At 35.3% G+C, this 19,465-nt stretch overlaps 2 protein-coding genes across 4 annotated transcripts; one reads left to right on the top strand and one right to left on the bottom strand.

The window, feature by feature from the left end:
* The first annotated feature begins 138 nt into the window (after positions 1-138).
* Positions 139-6,610, top strand: LOC136853009 (DNA-directed RNA polymerase III subunit RPC9-like). Of its 2 annotated transcripts, XM_067128144.1 has the most exons (5): positions 139-402; positions 771-864; positions 2,172-2,304; positions 3,206-3,358; positions 5,013-6,610. In XM_067128144.1, the coding sequence occupies exons 2-5, from the start codon at positions 857-859 to the stop codon at positions 5,130-5,132; spliced, it is 414 nt and encodes a 137-aa protein (XP_066984245.1). In that variant the 5' UTR covers positions 139-402; positions 771-856; the 3' UTR covers positions 5,133-6,610. The 2 variants fall into 2 exon arrangements, with proteins under 2 accessions (XP_066984245.1, XP_066984244.1); XM_067128143.1 differs by lacking the exon at positions 139-402 and having other exon boundaries at positions 555-864.
* Positions 6,611-6,997: 387 nt separating this feature from the next.
* CSN6 (COP9 signalosome subunit 6) lies at positions 6,998-13,951 on the bottom strand. 2 transcript variants are annotated; one of them, XM_067128140.1, is made up of 8 exons: positions 13,780-13,951; positions 11,278-11,450; positions 9,683-9,850; positions 8,990-9,121; positions 8,672-8,823; positions 8,255-8,417; positions 7,565-7,758; positions 6,998-7,424 (listed from the first exon to the last, which is right to left on the bottom strand). In XM_067128140.1, the coding sequence occupies exons 2-8, from the start codon at positions 11,441-11,443 to the stop codon at positions 7,284-7,286; spliced, it is 1,116 nt and encodes a 371-aa protein (XP_066984241.1). In that variant the 5' UTR covers positions 11,444-11,450; positions 13,780-13,951; the 3' UTR covers positions 6,998-7,283. The 2 variants fall into 2 exon arrangements, with proteins under 2 accessions (XP_066984241.1, XP_066984242.1); XM_067128141.1 differs by having other exon boundaries at positions 13,878-13,902.
* Positions 13,952-19,465: the final 5,514 nt, after the last annotated feature.

Below are 19,465 nucleotides of genomic sequence, written 5' to 3'. Positions count from 1 at the left end.
TTATAACTTATTTAAGATAAATATATTAAGGAAAAATTTCGATTATTTATATCCAAATAAGTATGTGAGGCTTTAATAGAGGTATTGAACCTCTACAAGTTTGCTACAATTTGTAAAGTACTATGCGCTCTAGAGTTTATAATCACCCCTGCCAAACGTATGATTAAGATGTCGGCATGAGTTATCTTCTAGTGTTCAGTGCGTAATCATATTGTAGATCATAATTTATAACGTAATTGCCCATTAAATATACACCAAAACTTCCTTGGGAAAATAAAAGAAAAAATGGTCTTGCTGTGGGTTAATTTGCGTACAATAACTTTTCTTCCATAGTTTTGTTGTGGTTACTCTAGCAAAGGTTCGTTCAGAAGTAGACAGCAGTCAACGATTTCCCTTCATAATGTAAGTAGCCGGTATCGATCTTCTAATTTAATCGCAATTCACATATTATTTGCTGTAAATTAACAAATATATCTTTATATAAGAATAAAAGATACATTTATTTAAGTTTTAGAATGAATCGGCAAGAAATTGAAGCAATAATAGGGATGGTCAACGGCAACATGTTTCCCCATGAAATAACACTTGGCCATTGAACGAGAGTAGCGTAAAGCAATTTCACTCTCGTCCACCAAGGTAGCCACGAGGCTGTGTCAATTTCCAAGCGGTTCTTTAAGGGTAGTGGAAGGAGTTTTTATGAAAACATACAGAGATTAATCGTCTTCATAAATTACCAGCAGATTATAAACAACCCGAATTGTCGTTGACAGAAGACGCCATCACTGAAGGACCCAGTCTGCTGACGACAGATTGTGACATTTCTCGGGTAATTTAGGACCATTTCTTCGGGAAAATAATGGAAATGTGAGTATTTTACAACCCCAGTGGTATTCTTAGCCTTAGGAGTTTGATTAATTCTGTGAAAAATGAAAGTGCCCACGTTTCTTCCCCGGCTAGTTGCGTACCCATCCGTACCTCAATGGTAGTCTGTATAGTTATATGTTACATTCATCTGTGTTGGGCATATGGATACCATTTTTAGATATTTCCACATTTCACATAATTTAGCTTGATCGTAATGTTAATTTTTGCATTGTCAGGTAAGGCTAGCGAGGTTAACTTGCCAATAGTTGTCTACTATTGCATCATGATGGGTAACTGATGAATTATGGAATTCCTGATGTATTTTCGTGTGCTTGGAATTAATTTTATGTTAAATTATTAGAAGTAAGTAGTTCATAAGAACTGGAGTGAACTCGGTTCTTATAAATTCTGAATGTCAAGTACAAACTTAGCATAAAAAAATTCATTCAAAACTCACAAGCCTATGTCCTAGCCTAACCCAGGCTACCAAATTTTACTTAGCTGGTGGTCTTTGCTACCCTTGGAAGCTTGTCTCAAGCAAATGTTTATTTTTATAAAATAGATAAACATCCCATTTTTTCCTTCTTTATGATAGCCTAAGGCACCATATGTCATATTTTTTTTTTTTTTTCTGAAATATTTTTACTACACAGCACCATTGAGTTACATTTTGGGATTCAGGACTCACCTGAAGGATGTGTTTGCAAATGAGAACTGGTAATTGTAGTAAGATCAAGTTTAAGAGGGTGGACAGCTAGGTAACTTTTAAGTACCATGTACGGCATACTGTAATTGGTTCCCGCTAAATGATGTGTCATACTGTATATAGAATATCTTTTAATAATGATTAAACACCCTTTTTTCACATATCTGTTTTTTCAAAGTTGGGATTGATGTGTTATGTGCATGACCTTACTACTGTATGTAATTCTGGTAGGCTACCATTAATAAAAGCTTTTATTCATTACTAAAAAAAAAATTTAACTGAAGAAATACTGTGAGAAAATATTTAGATATCCATTTGAATGATATTGGGAAGTGGAGCCTTAAATTTCAAAAAGAAAAACGTGTTCTTACAGTAAAGAATGATTGTTGTTACTTATGGGTTGGCATAAAATCTTTAAGCATAAATTAGCAGCACAAAAGAGTGGCAACTTCAGTTTTTTCATTTGTATATGAAGGGAATTCTTATATATATTTTTTTAATAAAATTACTGTGCTACTCGTAGATATAATCACATTTACACTTGCATGATTTGGAATTATTATTGTTAATTAATGGTAATATTGATTTTGTTCTTTTTCAGTGTAAACAGCAAAGGGCCTATTCTGAGTAACTGGGAAGTTTATGCTCTGCTCCAGGATCTGTGCTCTCAGGATGGAAAAGGAAGGCGAAGCTTGGCCAAGACGCAGACGCATTTCGCCAAAATAGCTTTTGATGTTAGTAATAATGGTAGTTGCTTGTTTCTCTTTATGCTAATAAGCAAAGATTTATGGTAACCTTTGCTTGAAAAGGCTCAGAAATTGATAAAGAATATGCAGCTTAGCTGTGTTGTTCGCAGCTTGAGCTCTTCTTAGTAGGCTTTGGGGTTGTCAGGAGTGCTTTGTTGGAGTATGCCACTTTTGTTTGGAAATGAATTTTGGCAGCAAATTTCATGTCGTATCTTTGCTTTCCCATGCAAATACAAACCTGATGTACATGAGCTTAGTCATCTTCAGACTGGCCAAAGTTGGATGAGTAAATCTGTATAATGCCAACTTAGTGTTAGTGTATTTGTCAACCTGATCCATGACACAGTCTTTACGTTTTCTGAAACTTTTGTGTTCCAGCCCCTTTTGTCACGTCTTTTTTTCAAGGTTTGTGTGGTGCAAATATTTTATGTTTGCAAGAAAAATTTTGCTTAAATGAATTAGCTGCAAAGGAAACAGTTATAATATGTGTTTGAGGTATGTAATATTTATGTAGTACATACTGTAATTGCAAAAATGGGGAGGGGTCTAGATTTTGAACATTGAAATGATAGGTAGTGAATAATTGGGAAGACTTATTCCTGTGTTAAAAAAGGAAAAGCATTCAGGTAGTCAACTGGTGACTTTTAATTGCCCTCATTCTGTTTCTAAAGCTTTTAGAATCAGTTGAAACTAATTTGATGAATTGTTGCACCAGTTGCCACATTTATATGATGTAAAAATGATTGCTAGTTTTGAAGCTATCAGTCCATTTAAAATTAATACTGTTTTCAATATTGCACTTCTTTTACACACGAAGTGTTGTATGTACTATTAAGAACTAATTTTGGGAAGAATTTTAACTTTCTTTTGTGTATTCCGTCATTTTCAGACTTTGAAGTACCTTGAGAAAACGCCTTGTCGCACCCAAAGTCCAGAGGTAATTCACAGCTTCCTCGAGTCTATTAAGGATTTCAAATTGACCAAAGCTGAAAAACTCCAGCTGATAAACTTACGACCAACAACTCCTGTTGAAATGCAACTGGTAAGACTTTGTTCTGTATCAGTGGTTTGGATTATTTTTTGTTTATATGCAAGCTCCAGTTTTTTTAAGCTTTCAGTACTATTTTTACCAAAGATTTTTACCCATTCCTTTATGAAGTGTAACTCACTGGTCTGATTGAACTTTTTAATATTGATAACAGTTCATCGGATGGCGTTGAATTTTGTTGATTGGCCATGTTCCACCAAAAGACCTTGGTACTGCTCTATATAGATTTAACCCACCAACATGGACAATGAATATAAAGCCCTTATCTTTTGGAAGTTCAATAAACAGGTTTTCCCCCCCTTTCTTTAACATTTTCAGAATAATTAAAATCTCTATATTTTGGTCCATTTGAAAAATATTGTTTGAAAGCTGTTGGCTCTTTGTATATTTTGAGTGGTTGATTTTGCAGTTGCAGGCTAATATGCTAACCTTGGTTAAGTTAAAGTTAAGTATATCTTAGTTTAACCAGACCACTGAGCTGGTTAACAGCTCTCCTAGGGCTGGCCCAAAGGATTAGATTTATTTTACGTGGCTAAGAACCAACTGGTTACCTAGCAATGGGACCTACAGCTTATTGTGGAATTCGAACCACATTATGATGAGAAATGAATTCTATCACCAGAAATAAATTCCTCTAATTCTTCATTGGCCACTCGGAGAGTCAAACGCTGGGCCAACAGCGTGCTAGCTAACCTTGGTTACATGATACAATGTCTTGTTATGCAGCCTCTAAGCACATTGTAACATTGTATCAGCTAACCTTGGTTACATAATGCAATGTGTTTAGAGGCTGCATAACAAGGCCATATTTAATAGTAGGAAATCTTGTTTCTTATGCTTTTGTAATTAAACAATTTTCCCTCGCAAGCCTTGTTTATCAATCTGAATTTTACAAGTCCATGAGTTTTAATTCTGAATGGCTGGTGGTTTGATTGGCAACCTTATTAGCCTGTCAGGTGATTTCATGCCCTTCATATTAATATTTATATTTCAATATCCTCTATACCTGTAAAGATAAAAACAAAAATGTCATTCAGTCAAGATTTGTAGATGTCCAGAAAGTTTAGTTTAGATCTTTTGGCTGAAAACTGGGCAAAATTCATTCAAATGTCGAACCCATAAGAAAGGGACAACTTCATTTTGCAGCATTTAAACTCAAGTATCAATTGACAGAGAAACAGTTTCTTCTGGCGTACTGAATTGTCAAATTTTGTGTTCCACGTGAGGTGGATTACTTTCTATGGTTGCATGGAAGTCGTGTAGAAAAGTGGTCCTAAAGGTTTCTATTAAGCAGTATTTTGATTTTGTTGTCATTATTGTCAGCAAATCTTAGATTAATCCATAATACTCCACAGGGGGTACTGCTGTCAGTGCACTGTAGGCATTACTTAAGGTTCTTTGCAGTGTGCCTTCAGCCCCTAGCTGCAACACCTTTCGCTCCTTTTGCTGTACCTCCTTTCGTATTCTCTGTCTTCCATCTTACTTTCCATCCTCTCCTAACAATTGATTCATAGTGCAACTGCGAGGTTTTCCTCCTGTTACACCTTTCAAACCTTTTACTGTCAATTTCCATTTTAGTGCTAAATGACCTCATAGATCCCAGTGCTTGGCCTTTGGCCTAAATTCTGTATTCAATCCATAATTCCAGATCATTGAAGACAGTGAGGAGCGTCTGACAGAGGAGCAAGTGGATCAGCTAATCGCGTTAGTAGACCACCACCTGCCTGACAGTCCCGAGCAAATGGTAAACGGAAAGCCAAACCAATAACACTAGCTTAAATGGGATGTTCGTGTGTAGTATATTTTTACGGGAGTTCACGTTTTTATATTGTTTAAGGTTTGCTGTTGATTTTTGTACTCTTGCTAGTTCATTTCATTGATAATTTTGCTGTTAAGCCTTGTTGAAGTTTAGCCTGTGAATATTCAGTACTGTTGAGGATGTCAAGATTATGTTTTAAGTAAAAAGAGGTGATTTTTAACTGTCAATTGCAAAAATATCCATGATAGGTCACTTGTCATAATGCAATTTATTTTGAGATTCAGAATTTTCATTGTAAGTGGAAAGTGAATAGTTTGCAAATGATATTGAGCATGTGTAATATACAGACAATGTGTACGCTAGTCACACAAAACAATTGTTTGTTGATTAAGTCAAGTTCTCATATGTGGACCCTGGTAATAAAATAATAAAATATGAGCTGTAAATATGGTGTTCATAAGGGAGCAGCTACAATGAACAACTTTTATGTAATTTTTTAGAAAATATATGAATAGCATGTTATACAAGTCAGCACAGGAGTAACACCAATGACTAAAATAAATTTACTCACTATTTAATAATAATACTGATAAATTTACTCACTATTTAATAATAATATTGATAAATTTACTCACTATTTAATAATAATATTGAAGTAGGAAAGCTGGAAAACAGTAGCACAATTTAGTCTGTTTTTCATAATTATGAAAATTTTATTTGGAATTATGTTGTCTGATCTCCAGCGTAAATGTCATTCAGCAGTTACGTTTTATAGCAAATATATTAAAAAGTAGTTCTGTAGAACATTATTCGCAAACCATGCTACCAAAATTATAAAGGGGAAAAAAATCCTGTGCCATGTGTAAGAATCTTGTATGTGTATTTAACCCATTGTTTAACTGGACTAAACAAAATGAATCTTGACTTTTAATATCTCTAGTGTATATGTATAGTTACTGTGTTAGAGTGGTAGTGTCCAAGTTTAGGTGGAAAAATCATTATCCTTTTAAAGAGATTTAAAAGTTCAAAATCTCAGTAGAACTTCTAAGATTATACATTTTTAATACCCAATGCTTTAGTTTGCTTGGAGTAACTTATTCCTCTGGAGAGGTTTTAAATTACAAAAGATTAGTACAGCTTTTGAGAATAATTTCCCTTTTTAATAACCAGATTTATCTGGTAAGAATCTTTCCATTTAATACTCAATTGCTCAAAAACGAAACATGGAATGAATAGTCTTAATTTAATGTTTAAGTAGACACTTTCTAAGGGGTAATTTAGCTTTCAAAAAGTGGCCACTAGTAGGACCATTAGCCTAATCTTGTTTAGTATTTTATGGAGTTTAAATGGCTTAAACTGTATATTGAAGGTTGTGATATTTTGTGTGTGGCTTACTGTGAAATGTGTTGTATCAGAAAGATGATACTGAACAATGTATGTGACACTTTTTTGTTTATGCTGAAAACTTAATATATTTTGTATTATATTATGTTGCTATTATTTAATCCCAACATGTTTACAGGAACATTTCTTTTGGTTAGACAGGTTGTAGGTAGTTTCAAGTTTTCATGATTAAGTATCTGAGTTAAGAAAAGCTCTATTAATGGAATATTCCCTAAAGAGATGATATACTGCTTCTTAATTAAGAGGAGGTTCATGCAAAAAACCTTATATCCTTTTTACCCAGACTTTCAGTGACAGAGTATCCTTCCACAGAAATTATAATGATTTTGAATTGGAAGAAACAGAAAAGTTCTATGGGGTGCTACTGTACTGTTTTTGTATCGTCACCAAGACGACAATTATCAAGTCTTAACCTGTCAAACGCTAAGATTTCTTTATTTGTGAACACTGGTTGGAAATGAAACGAGACATTTCAAAATAAAGCCAAACTTATTATAGCTAACAAAAACAAGAGGGCTATTCACATTCAATACCACTGGAAAATTAGGTTTTAAAATCAAAATGATACAGGGTTGTGAAACAAATCATATCGCAAGCAAACCACTTGCTGCTGATTTGTGAAAATAAAATCTCATGAGTTGGTATCCATATTGCTAAACAGCACTGTCTGCATACTCAAAAAGCACTGGAGCCTGACCTACGTGACAATTATGAAACATAATGCCTCTTTCAGGCCGCAGTGAAAGGTTACACACTTCAGAAGAACAACCCACGCATTCTTCTTCCCATGGCTAACCTTTCATGCAGAAGGTTAAATCGATTTATAAACCTGTTCATTGTGTTGCAGCATTTGGTGATGGTTCCTAGGTAAGACATGAGAGCCACATCGTTGCATTGCTGGAAAATAAAAAACATAGTGAACCATCTATGACAACAATAATTGTCAATTGCAAATGGAACTTATTCTACAAATAAAGTCCAAATTTTGTTATAAAATAACATACCACTGTGAACGCAAGAACAGAATTATCACTCACATTATAAAACTCGCCCCTGAATTTATCACTATTGAGAACGGGTAGCCGATGTGCCAGAGCATTCACCTGGCGAAGAATCTCATGATTAAATTCAACTTCTCCACGCTGACTGGCTCGTACATACTCGGATATCAACCTGACGCGGCTTGCTAGCATCTTGATGGCACTGTACTGAGCCTGAAGATTTTCAGCAACTGAAAGAATGTAAATTTGTCATATAAAACTCGCCAAACGTTCTCTGCATTAACTTTTCAGCCATTTGCTTTTTGTCTCTTCCTATCTAGCAGTCTAACTTTAATTTTCAAATCATTGGAGAATATAAATCCTCTGGTTGAACCCTGGTCTTAAAAATGAGCATACAAACCCTCAAACAAAGACGAAAGACAAAAACAAGTGATAAAAAAATCTGAATGGTGGGAAGTAAATGTCAGTCGAGAAAAATGAGAGATCTCACATCTACTGTCCCTCACAACCAGGTGTGTACATATTAAATTTGCAATCTTGTAAATGTTATCACCATACTTAAAAGCTGTAAAATATCAATATTTATTGATGATTCAACACACAGAAGCTATTCTTAACATATATATAAAAAATTAAGTAATTCACTAAAAAGAAAAACCTGAATGTTCTATGACCACCCTTCTGTACCACTACTTTCCCCAATTCAAGCAATAAAATAAGTCTTACCTAAAGAGCTTTCCTGAGTGTCATGTGAAGACATTCTTGCCACATGATCTACGCCTATTCGTTCAGCTTCCTCAGTTGCTAGTGTATACTGCAATTCCACCAATAACATTGTAGACGTTCCATTCACTAAATCGAGGACGCTTTCATAAATACTAACAGGCAACTGCAATTGAAAAAAATATATATTAGTTAAACTGGCTCTGCTGCGACAAAACACTAATACAGTAAAGTTTAGAGTAAAGTTAATTTGAAATAAATCCATCCTAAGAAAACTAAGCTGAAATGTTGATTCCTTCTACATATCAGCATAAGAAATCTAAAGAAAAATGCTAACAACTACGTACCATCATCACATCTTCCATTACATAAGCAACATACCGCATGATACCAAAATAAGCTACAACATACAGTACTTACATCTGTATCTCTTGCCATTGGATTGAGCTTCAAGAAGACTGGACTATCTAAAAGATCGCAAATTTGCTTATGGACCAAAAGATCAGGTGGGCCAGGAGTGTCCCCAGTGGTATACCATCCTAGCAGATCCAAGTCGCTGAATACCTGTTTATCTGTAAGGAAGTGAGAAAATTTTCAATTGAAAAACTTCACACTTGAATAAAAATCTGAATGCAGTTAAAGAACTGTCATGATACCAGTCTACAGAAACCAATCACACAAACATCAAAAGAAATTATCAGCTCTATTTAAAATGAAAAATCTGAAACCATTACTTACACTGTTCTTCTTTCAGGGTGTAGTAATCTCGATTAATAATTATATGGCCGTCAAGCACATCATAGCTCAGCTCAAAGGAATTCATAATCTCAATGTGTCGCCCTGTCTGCTTTCCAATAAGAGCACCAAGCACTAGAAGTGAAAGCAAAACAACACACCTTTATCGTATAACTGATCAAACAAAACTTTTATGCATAAGAGCTACTTAGGATATGGAACTTGTTTTTTTTGCATCAGTATATAGTACTACCTCGAGTACACCATTTATAATCCTACTTTGATGTAAGAACTGCTCATATGAACATTCATTACACAGGTCAATTGTCATGGTCCTTTTAAAGAAGAAAGGCCTTTACATACACGATAAATCTGCCAATCATATTACAATACTGTCAAGCTACAAAACTGATTTGAAGAGATAACATATAAAAATAAAAGTAGTAGAAACAATATGGTTTATGCTTCCATATACAAACCTATTATTTTCTCTCATGCTGACATGGGTAACCCTTCCTTGCTAGGGAATACCAAGTAAAACTTTTAAAATCCCAACAATAATTAATTTACCCAATGAGCTAAAACTGCAAGGTTGAAAACAAGGTTCTTATATACTACAGCAAAAAACATGAACTTATAACTACAATATCCCCAAGGTGTTCAAGCAAGATCATCTCAACATAATGGTCTTCTCACCTTGTGATGGTTTTCCCTCTTTAGCTCTCTGACGCGTCCAGTGCTCGGATATGTTGAGTATCACAAGAGGGTGAAGGGAAACTGATACACTACCCATTGTTCCAGGAGAAGCCATCACTGACTCCACAGTGCCAGTGTCACCAAAGCCAGAGGGTCCACTACTAGCAGCTAAAAATATAGACATTATGATTACAATAAGAAATCTAAATGCTTTTTACAGTGAAGATACCATACATCAATTATATCACAAGTAGGATTACAGTATATATCTCTAGCTAAGGAGGATGGATGTGTACAATATATCTTTAAGAATCACCCAATATTTTGCACAGCAATGACACTTTTAATAAATCTAGTGATCAACAGGAATGAACAGCCTCAGCTATGAAATCATACTTCGTTGTAGGGACGACAAAATGTTTCCCAAAAGACTACAGAGTGTGTGTGTGTGTGTGCCAAGTCTATCACACTTGAAAAATAATTAGTAAGTGGTCTATCTTGCATTCTTAATAAAAGACAGTACTTTCCAAAATAATCTGACATTATACATAATACTCTACACAACCATGTCTTTACCAAGGGTAATTTTGCTCACGATACCAACTGTAGCTTCAATACATTAACAAATATCAGTAAAACAACCTACTACTTCCTCAAGAATATATAAACTTAGATATATAAACTTAGGCTCAAACATCTCAACATCTAGGAGTCATAGTATTTTAGCTATAAGAAGTCACCGCAGTATATCATATTGGTGACTTTCATTCAAATACTTCACAAGGGAGTAAACAATTTCCTGTTTTAAAAAAATATATTTCCAATCATCATACCTAAAACTTATGAAGGTAAAAAATAAAACTTATCTCACAGATAAAACATCACAGCTCCTCAACCATAACTAGTTGATAAGAGACTTCAGTGTACTGTAGGTATTTCTAAATTTTTTAAGTTAGCTTGAAAAATATACAAGCCTAATAATCCATGTAATATAACTATAGTTAAAATGAAAAACAACTAAAACAGCTGGTTTAGTAAAACCTTATATTAAATTAAATAATCCACAAAAAAAGATCCACTTATCTGAAAATAAACCTAACTGTGTGAGACAAAATTTCCAAACTTTTTCACCATGAAGGGGACAAACCTGAACACTCATGTCTTTCCCACCTTTGTTGTTCACTTTTTTTAGGCATGTCCATAATCCAACAAAAGATAGCTACCATACAGAATGCAGTGAATAAACTTTCAATTTGGCAGTCAGCATGAGTGCAATAAGACGCCTCAACTCCCTGGCAACAGGAGAATATGCGCTTGTTGATGAAAGGCAAGTGAGGGTTTTGTCCCCCTCACGCACCTACCACCAGTTACATAAACTATCTTGTTACCAAAGTTTCAGCGACTCAATCCAGCTCATGCTGGAGATTATATTCCTTCATAAAAGGCAATGGTTTGAATTTCCATACGATGAATTTTGGTTAGCTCAACCTTAAAAACATTACGACTCCAGATTTAATGAAAAAGAAATAATTAAAACTACAAATGTACAGCATTCATTTTTCATAAAAAAGCATACAAAATTTAACATGGCTTACACATCTGAGGCTGAGCTGGTGGGGGTGCAGGAGAAGTAGGAGCAACCCCAGATGTTGATGCACTTGCAGCCTTGCTGGCACTTTCAGTAGTGCTCACTCCACTAGATTGAGCAGAGGAGGAGGTGGGCTCCGCCACCATTTCTTCGTCCACTTCCATGCTCGACATGGCTTACCTATTATGAATAAAAGAATTAAAATTAATTATGAACTATTTTGTGTTAGAACACCTGTCTATTCTTAATAAAAAACAGATCTTATTTCCAGTCTTTATGAATGTCATTTACCATAAAGACTGGAGGCAATTTAAATTCTAGTCGACTAAATTCAGAATACAAACAAGAATCAAGACAGCAAATTCTGACTACTCTGACACGAGAACTATACAATAGGCTAGATCTGATATGAGTGCTTTATCAAGTTCAAATTGCTGAGTCATTCCATTTTGTTAAAATATAGCCCTTTCTTAGACTGGGCTCAGGTTGCCATGTGTATATTATAATTAGAGCACATGACCATAATTCAAAGTCTGTGTACCACATATTATACTGCCTGTGCCATTTGTTATAATCACAGCTTATTCTCTCCAACTCCTTGCAAATAACCATTCCATTTTTTTGGTATGTAAAATCTCAACATCTCAACACTGGCCAAGAGCTCCTTAACCTTGCATAATCCCATGACTGCTTCTTGGCCTTTGGAGGTCAGAAAGTAAAAAAAGATGCAGGCGTCCTATAAGTTTACTGTTTCACATCCCTGGGCACAAACACATGACACTATACAATGAGAGAACTATAGTTGAGCCAAACAAAAATGGCATGTGAGAGAAGCTCTCATGTCAATGCATCGTATCAACATCAAAAACATTTTAGACATCATACCTTAAAGACTACTCAGTGAAGATACAAGCAAACAATCTGACCAGCTTAATACCTAGATTAACTGATTTAGCGTGTCAGACAAAAAAAAATTTAAATCCTGTTCTTGTCTGAGAGGGGTTGATGTCAAAATCTTAACCTCTAAACCATGCTCTCCAAGTAATATGGCCAAAATCTTCAGATTTCAACATGATGCATTCAGTCTCCCATGCACCACTTTCATTTGGCTCGACTATAGTCAGGGACATCTCAGAAGCTGTTCTTGGCAGTGAAGCATAATGTTCATTTGAAGAATAACTGTTGGCTCTCTACAGTGGAACTTAAACTGTTATTTCAATTATGATACCATGGATCTTAAAAATATTTTATACTGTTATTAACATTTTCTTGATAAACTGGAAAAAACTTTAGCTTTCCATTCACTTACTTGCTTTTATTTTTGTTTCTATTTCAAGACATCATTGGTAAAATGAGGCATCAGTAATAAAAATTAAATCTATTTTAAAACATAGAAAATGCCAACATCACAATACTCCTGGAGAGATTATTTATGGGTTCATCCAGTTTTCAGATTGATCATATATGTACTTTGGCCTATGTGATAAGTCAACAAAAATCATGTCAGGCTTTAAGTAAAATGAGTAAATACTGTGCTATCTTTACCTCACTCTAATACTTATGTACCAAGATATCAAGTCTAATAGCATAAGTTTAGGATGAACCATAGAATAAAATATGCCAAATTTGGACTGTAGGTATGACAACACTACCTTGGATACCCTAAAAAAGGTAAAGCAGGTTAGGTCGGGCAAAGGCATCTCACCCAAGGTTAAGTTAAGCAAAGGCATCTTGCCCAAGGCTATGTTAGTTAAGGGCATCTTGCCCAAGGCTAGGTTAGGTAAAGGTATCTCGCCTAAAGTTAGATTAGGTAAGGGCATCTCGCCTAAGGCTAGGTTAGGTAAAAGCATCGCGCCCAAAGTTAGGTTAGGTAAGGGCATCTCGCCCAAGGCTGGGTGAGGTCAAGGCATCTCACCCAAGGTTAGGTCAGGTCAAGGCATCTCACCCAAGGTTAGGTTAGGTCAAGGCATCTCACCCAAGGTTAGGTCAGGTCAAGGCATCTCACCAAGGTTAGGTCAGGTCAAGGCATCTCACCCAAGGTTAGGTTAGGTAAAGGTCAATCAGGTTAGGTCACATTCTCTGTGAAATCCCTATTTTTTTTAAAGGGTGGCCTAGGCAAGACCACGTGACCCCCTCATCTACAATGGGACCCGAAAATATAATTAACAAACAAATACATTAAAAATACAATTAACAAGCCTAACCAATACATGAATCCATAATGGCTAGCCTACATTATATTCGATGGGTTACCGTACTTTGCTTAGATTCATGGTAAGCTCAGAAGCTACCCTACGAGCGACACATCAAATCTTAGTCCTAAACAAGGTCAAACAGGGTCAAATACAACAAACAGGGTTAATTAAATCACGCCTCTTGGGGCCTGTACATCGTGACGTCTATAATCATGGAAGCCTATGCCATAAGAAGTTCCCCAATTGACAGGAAACAAACCCACAAAAGATGACTAAATGACCCCTAAATCTTGGTTGTTTTAAATGCCACTTACAAAGAAACGCTGAATAAATTAACACTAAAAATAGAACGACACGATAACGACGAACTCCGAGGGAGAAGAGACGAAAATAATGATGTTATATTTCGTACATTTTCTTCTTCTTCATAGAAAACCGGAATGGTAAACAATGATGTGTTCGGGGCTTCGACGAACGCGAGACTTCGAGACAGTTCGGAGGTTCGAACGGTTCGAGATTAAACAAACAATTAATTTGTACTGTATATATATAAAAAAGCAATAAGTTATATAAAAAAATTGTTTCCCCTAGTTAAGTAATAAGCAATAATATAATAACTCAAAGGAAGTGATTGTGTGAATAACCGTTAGGTGTTCATATATATATATATATATATATATATATATATATATATATATATATATATATATATATATATATATATATATATATATATATATATATATATATGTGTGTGTGTGTGTTAGACTTTAATACTTGAAAAAAAAAAAATACACCTCAGGATTTTGTAAAAATAATTTAAAGCATAAAAAGGCTAAGATTAAGTAATAAAGGCGTTTCCCCGATGTTCAGCAATAGCCAAAAATACATATCAAGGAAATACTTGTATGAATAACCGGCGGGTCTGCATTTGCTATATATTTTTCTGTTCATGAGACTGTGATATTGGAAAGCAAGATGAAAGATACTTTATATCACGCTCGCCTTCCCCTCGTAATTCATATGCCTCCCTGGGAGAGAGGTCATCCTCCCATACGGTATTATACTCATGAAGATAATTACTTTCACTGCTGTTTATACTTTTTCAGAGAGAGAGAGAGAGAGAGAGAGAGAGAGAGAGAGAGAGAGAGAGAGAGAGAGAGAGAGAATAACGGGGAATCATTGAGAGTAGGTCATATGAATAACATAATGAAAATAAGTATACTTTCATTTAGCTTATTCGCAAAATAAATGACAAAAAGTAAGGAGACAGATTCAAAGTAATATTCACAGAATTCTTGCAAGTAGTTGACCGGATCAAGACACTCACTATACCTCAACCAAGTATACATTGTCATACTATTGCTGTAAACAGAATGCAACCAAGGTTACGTTTACGGCCATTACTACTATTCATTGCTAAATAGTGCACCTGTAGAATAAGCAAACAATAAATGACAAGGAAAAAATAATTTCCATTGACATTATTGGTCAATATCTTCTAGAATAATCGAATTTAGAGAGCAATAATTGTTCTCTGAAACCACCAATAATGCTAAGGTTACCTCAGGTACGAATCTCTCGTGTTTGAAGTCATGCTGTTAATACAATTTAATTTTTTAGATATTCAAGAGCACGTACATATTCATCGATGAGCCGTTTTGTGTGTGAGGGTACGTGCGCGCGCAGTAGAAAATGATGGTGAAAATCTCTCAGCTATGCATAACACTTCCTGACAAGTGCATGCTGTAAGGAAGTATTTGAAGGACATGACGCTGGCTGATTGCTTGTTAGAGAAATTAGACTAAGCAACACCGCAAACTGGAAATCAGTTGAAGAAAACTCGTTGCTTTTTTATGCCAGATGTTTTTCAAAAAATTTCTTTGTGATTGTTAAGGATCGCTAGCATAAAACAGCATAAGATGGTGTTGGAAAACAAGCTTATTTTCTCCGGGATTGTATTTGTGAATGATTTTCATTTACTCTTGATTTCTGCTTGAACCCTAAAAAATTAGAGCTACCATGATCCACAAATACAAATTATATATATATATATATATATATATATATATATATATATATATATATATATATATATATATATATATATATATATAACATAATATACATATATACTGTGTATATACACATATATAGAATTATATATATAATAAAATTCATTTAGTTTTTGTTAAAAAGAGCATAGCATTTTTGTGGACTCTAATAATAGTACTATTCAAAATCACACTGCAAACGTTAGGAAATTACTGTAGACAGATGTTTTCAAATGAAAATATGTACAGGTGTTTCCATCAATTGAGATTTAATTACAGGTATTCATCCAGGTCAGTTGGCAATCATTACATAACTTACATTGTCGACGCTTTTGAATCTTTTCACACAAACTGAGAGCAATCTTACGTAATGACAAATTACTGTAAATCATATAGATAAGGTGAACTTGGCGATGTGATCTGCGACGTACCACGGGGTGTAGAGTATACCTTGTTGCATGTGTATGTAATGTGTATTTCTGTTTACACACACACATATACAGTAGGCTATATACGCCCGTGTGTGAGTGTGTGTGTGTTCTGAATACAGAGTAAAAATATGAAGTAATTTTCCTTTTTATGAATGATAACTGATAGCGTTAGCCGGGAATTATCAAAGCACAACAGGTGCGTAACAGGCACTTTATCTTTTACTAAGGTTTTAAAACGGATATACAGTACAACTGATAACAAAATGTGTTTTGACAACAGAGGTGCAATGCGAAAGGTGTTGGACATGACTGGTTTAAAGATAAATTTATATGACGAGATTAAGTCGTTTCTTTGAGAATGAAAGCAAAGCTTGTGTGAGAATTTTAGACGGGAGAATGACTGGTTTGTAGTAAAAGTTTGTCTTGATCTGATATAGGTTTGTGTGTTATGGGTCTATGGTTACCGAACATGTCGGCAGTGGAGTGGTAATGTTGTGTTATGAGTCTATGGTTCAATATGTGTAGCAATGGAATGCGGAGTGTTTAATGTTTTAGTTGGTGAGAGTGAAGAAAAGCTGCTGGGTCCGAGTGAAAACATTAACAATTAAACAAATCAAAGACTGCAGTCTACGTCCTCAAACCACTCAAACCCGTTATCGACAACCTCTGTCCGTCTGTCTACGATTACTACCGTCTCAGGTGACAGGTGAAAGGTTGACTGCTACAGCGCATGCGCACATACATGCACGCTTATCACATACGCTCACATACGTACACAACACACGGAAACACTCACGTGAAATAAAAGCGAGTACACACATATGTAACTAAGAAACTATGTCAAGTCTGGCTAGCACCTAGAAAGCTGTAAATAGGGTCCACACCAGGCCTTTTATCCCCTTCAACGACTTATGACACCTAGGAGAAGTACCTGCGCTGGCATACAGGCGACCTTACACTATAAACTATCTCTTATCTGTCTATCTATTTATCTACTGGAATACACACACACATACATACATACATACATACATACATACATACATACATACTACATACGAGCTGGAAAAAGAACACTTTTACACATTTCCTTAAAATCTTAAAAAGAATTCATTCATAAAATTGACACTGCAAAACCCCAAGTCTCGTTAAATTGGAAATTAAAACTGTAATCTTATATGGAAGGTCACTTAGCACTTCCTTCAAGATGCATGAGTCACACCAAGATCTCAAGAATATCAGGAAGAGGGACCTTGGTCACACTTTCGCATTGCTTTTGACGTCAACTCTTTGCGTATTTTCCGCTCTAGAGTTTTCCGAGAACCCCCGGGACGGTTTTGGGAGTTCCTCCCAAGATAAAAATTGACTTTTAGTTCCAAGAATATTGTGCAGAATGGAAATTACACCATGCCCACCAATTAATCATCCATGTATATATAAACATACACCTAATTTAATATTAATGAGAGTTAACGAGAGCCATGTTATGTAAGTTCGTTTTATACATTACAATCATTGTTTAAAGATCTCAGATACATATGGTCAGGCATATTAGCGTTTTAGAAGCAGTTTGGCCAGAATTTACCCAAATGCTGATACCGATCTCCTGAGTGGAGTTTTAACTTCCTAAAACGCGATGACGCTCACGAAATCTGGCTGATTTTGCTGAAGTTGTACGATAGTCGAAAAAAAAATTGACAAGACGTGGCGCGGATTAATACATTATGCCAGATACACGTGTCGCATAAATGCCTCCCAGGTTAGGTGTAAAGAGCAGTTTATTCCGCTACTTTATGTTAGGATAATATATCTGATATTATTTTGATGTCAATACGAAGATATTCGCCAGAAAAGACATTTAAGTATGATGCTCCAATGATATACATCGGAGTTGAAATAACCGTAGTGTGATAAAAAAGCATAAATGTAGGCAAAAATATGAAAATATATTATCATATACATGAATAATAGTGTTTTGAAAGAATATCCGCTTCATAATGCTAAAAGAAACATAAAAGCATCCGGGACTACTTTGCCTTACGTCATGACATCGGTGTTCGGCTGCTTCTGACAGAAGGCAGCCTAGACAATCGCCAGAGTCCCCGAAGCGAAGACGTGTCCGGGAAAATTCGTCTGCCTTTCTTTTTTTAAGTTCTTTCTAGTTTCAAAAGACTTCGATACACAATGGCCAACAAGCAGCGAATGAGGATCGCCAACGAGAAGGCCTCCAAGAACATCACCATGAGAGGAAACGTGCCCAAGAGTTCGGTAAGGCATTGCCCGATAGTGGGTGTGATGTGTTTATTACGGTATTCCTCATTACGTTAACATATGTGCCCTTATTTTGAAGGTATTTTGTTGCGGTTTCCTGATGAGATGCCGAGAGTGGACTTATATTGTGGAAATATTTACTTCTTTCTCGATTATATAGCGAACTTTCGTGCTCCGGGTGCTATATGTTGAAGTCCAGTCTTGCCCTATGTTATGTTGCGGCTAGAGTGTATTTTGATTGTTTTTTTGTCCATTTATAATGTAAAACTTATTAATATTCATCAGCTAATTATATATATAAAAGCTGAAGCTATTCATAGCCCAAGGTCAGTAGGATAGGGTATGCTCTGCTTCTACCTTAAGGTCATCAAGGTAGTCTAGGGTAGCTGGGAATGGTGCTCGTTTTGGTATGAACAAGTAAGCATACCCCATTTGCGTCCCAGGTTACTACAAGTCATGGGAATGCACATAGGTAAGAGGGTCATCATCATATCTACCCTGTCCTGTAATGACCTTGCCCAACAAAGGAAATTGTGCTTTAAGCATATGGTTTTAGGGTTTTTAAAATTTTTGTAAACCTCTTACAATCAATATTTGAATACAGGGTTTCATAGGCTTCATACGCCCATAGGTAGGTCTGTACGTATGCTGTGGCCTTGAGTATATTCAACTTCGTCTTGGAGAGGGGTTTGATGCAATCGTAGGTTTTGTAGTTTGATATTGTTTTCAGTTCATGAAACTCTGAAATAGATCTTTGATAACTTTATATTTAATCTTTGGAATATTAGATCTTTTATAACTTTATATTTAATCTTTGGAATATTTCTTTGTTAATCTTATAAGATTACATCTTTCTGTAGCCATGGTAGATGCCTAATCAAGTGAACATCATTAGCTTGCAGTATTTTATTGTAAAATTTTAATGGTGGGATTGGTTTTGAAATGACATGCTGTGGTATAGGCCAATAAGTCAGTGAATAAGTAAGGAGTACTTGAAAAATGTATTGGTTGAATTCATTGGAGTGAATTGAATCTATAACTTTATTATTTCCTTATAGGGTTGGTTACACAATCAATTCAGTATTTCCTTATAGTGTTTGGTTACACAATCAATTCAGTATTGAATAAAAGCTGGTAACTGTGTTAAAATCAAGTGTTGCAGAAATGCTCACCAATTTGGACATCTGAACTTTGAGTTGCCTTGAAAGTTACTATGCAAAAGTGGCAGAAACAAATGGTATAAT

This window comes from Macrobrachium rosenbergii, chromosome 26, assembly GCF_040412425.1.
Source record: "Macrobrachium rosenbergii isolate ZJJX-2024 chromosome 26, ASM4041242v1, whole genome shotgun sequence".
NCBI lineage: Eukaryota > Metazoa > Arthropoda > Malacostraca > Decapoda > Palaemonidae > Macrobrachium > Macrobrachium rosenbergii.
This window is presented reverse-complemented; position numbering and strand designations above follow the sequence as displayed.

Bases quoted from the DNA above. Each gene is read 5' to 3' on its own strand.
- LOC136853009 (XM_067128144.1), top strand. The intron at 2,305-3,205 runs GTTAGTAATAAT...CGTCATTTTCAG, and splicing joins TCGCCAAAATAGCTTTTGAT to ACTTTGAAGTACCTTGAGAA. The intron at 3,359-5,012 runs GTAAGACTTTGT...CCATAATTCCAG, and splicing joins CTCCTGTTGAAATGCAACTG to ATCATTGAAGACAGTGAGGA.
- CSN6 (XM_067128140.1), bottom strand. From the start codon at position 11,443: ATGTCGAGCATGGAAGTGGACGAAGAAATGGTGGCGGAGCCCACCTCC. The intron at 9,851-11,277 runs GTAAGCCATGTT...CTATATTTTTAG, and splicing joins ACCAGCTCAGCCTCAGATGT to CTGCTAGTAGTGGACCCTCT. The intron at 8,824-8,989 runs GTAAGTAATGGT...ACTTCCTTACAG, and splicing joins CACCCTGAAAGAAGAACAGT to ATAAACAGGTATTCAGCGAC.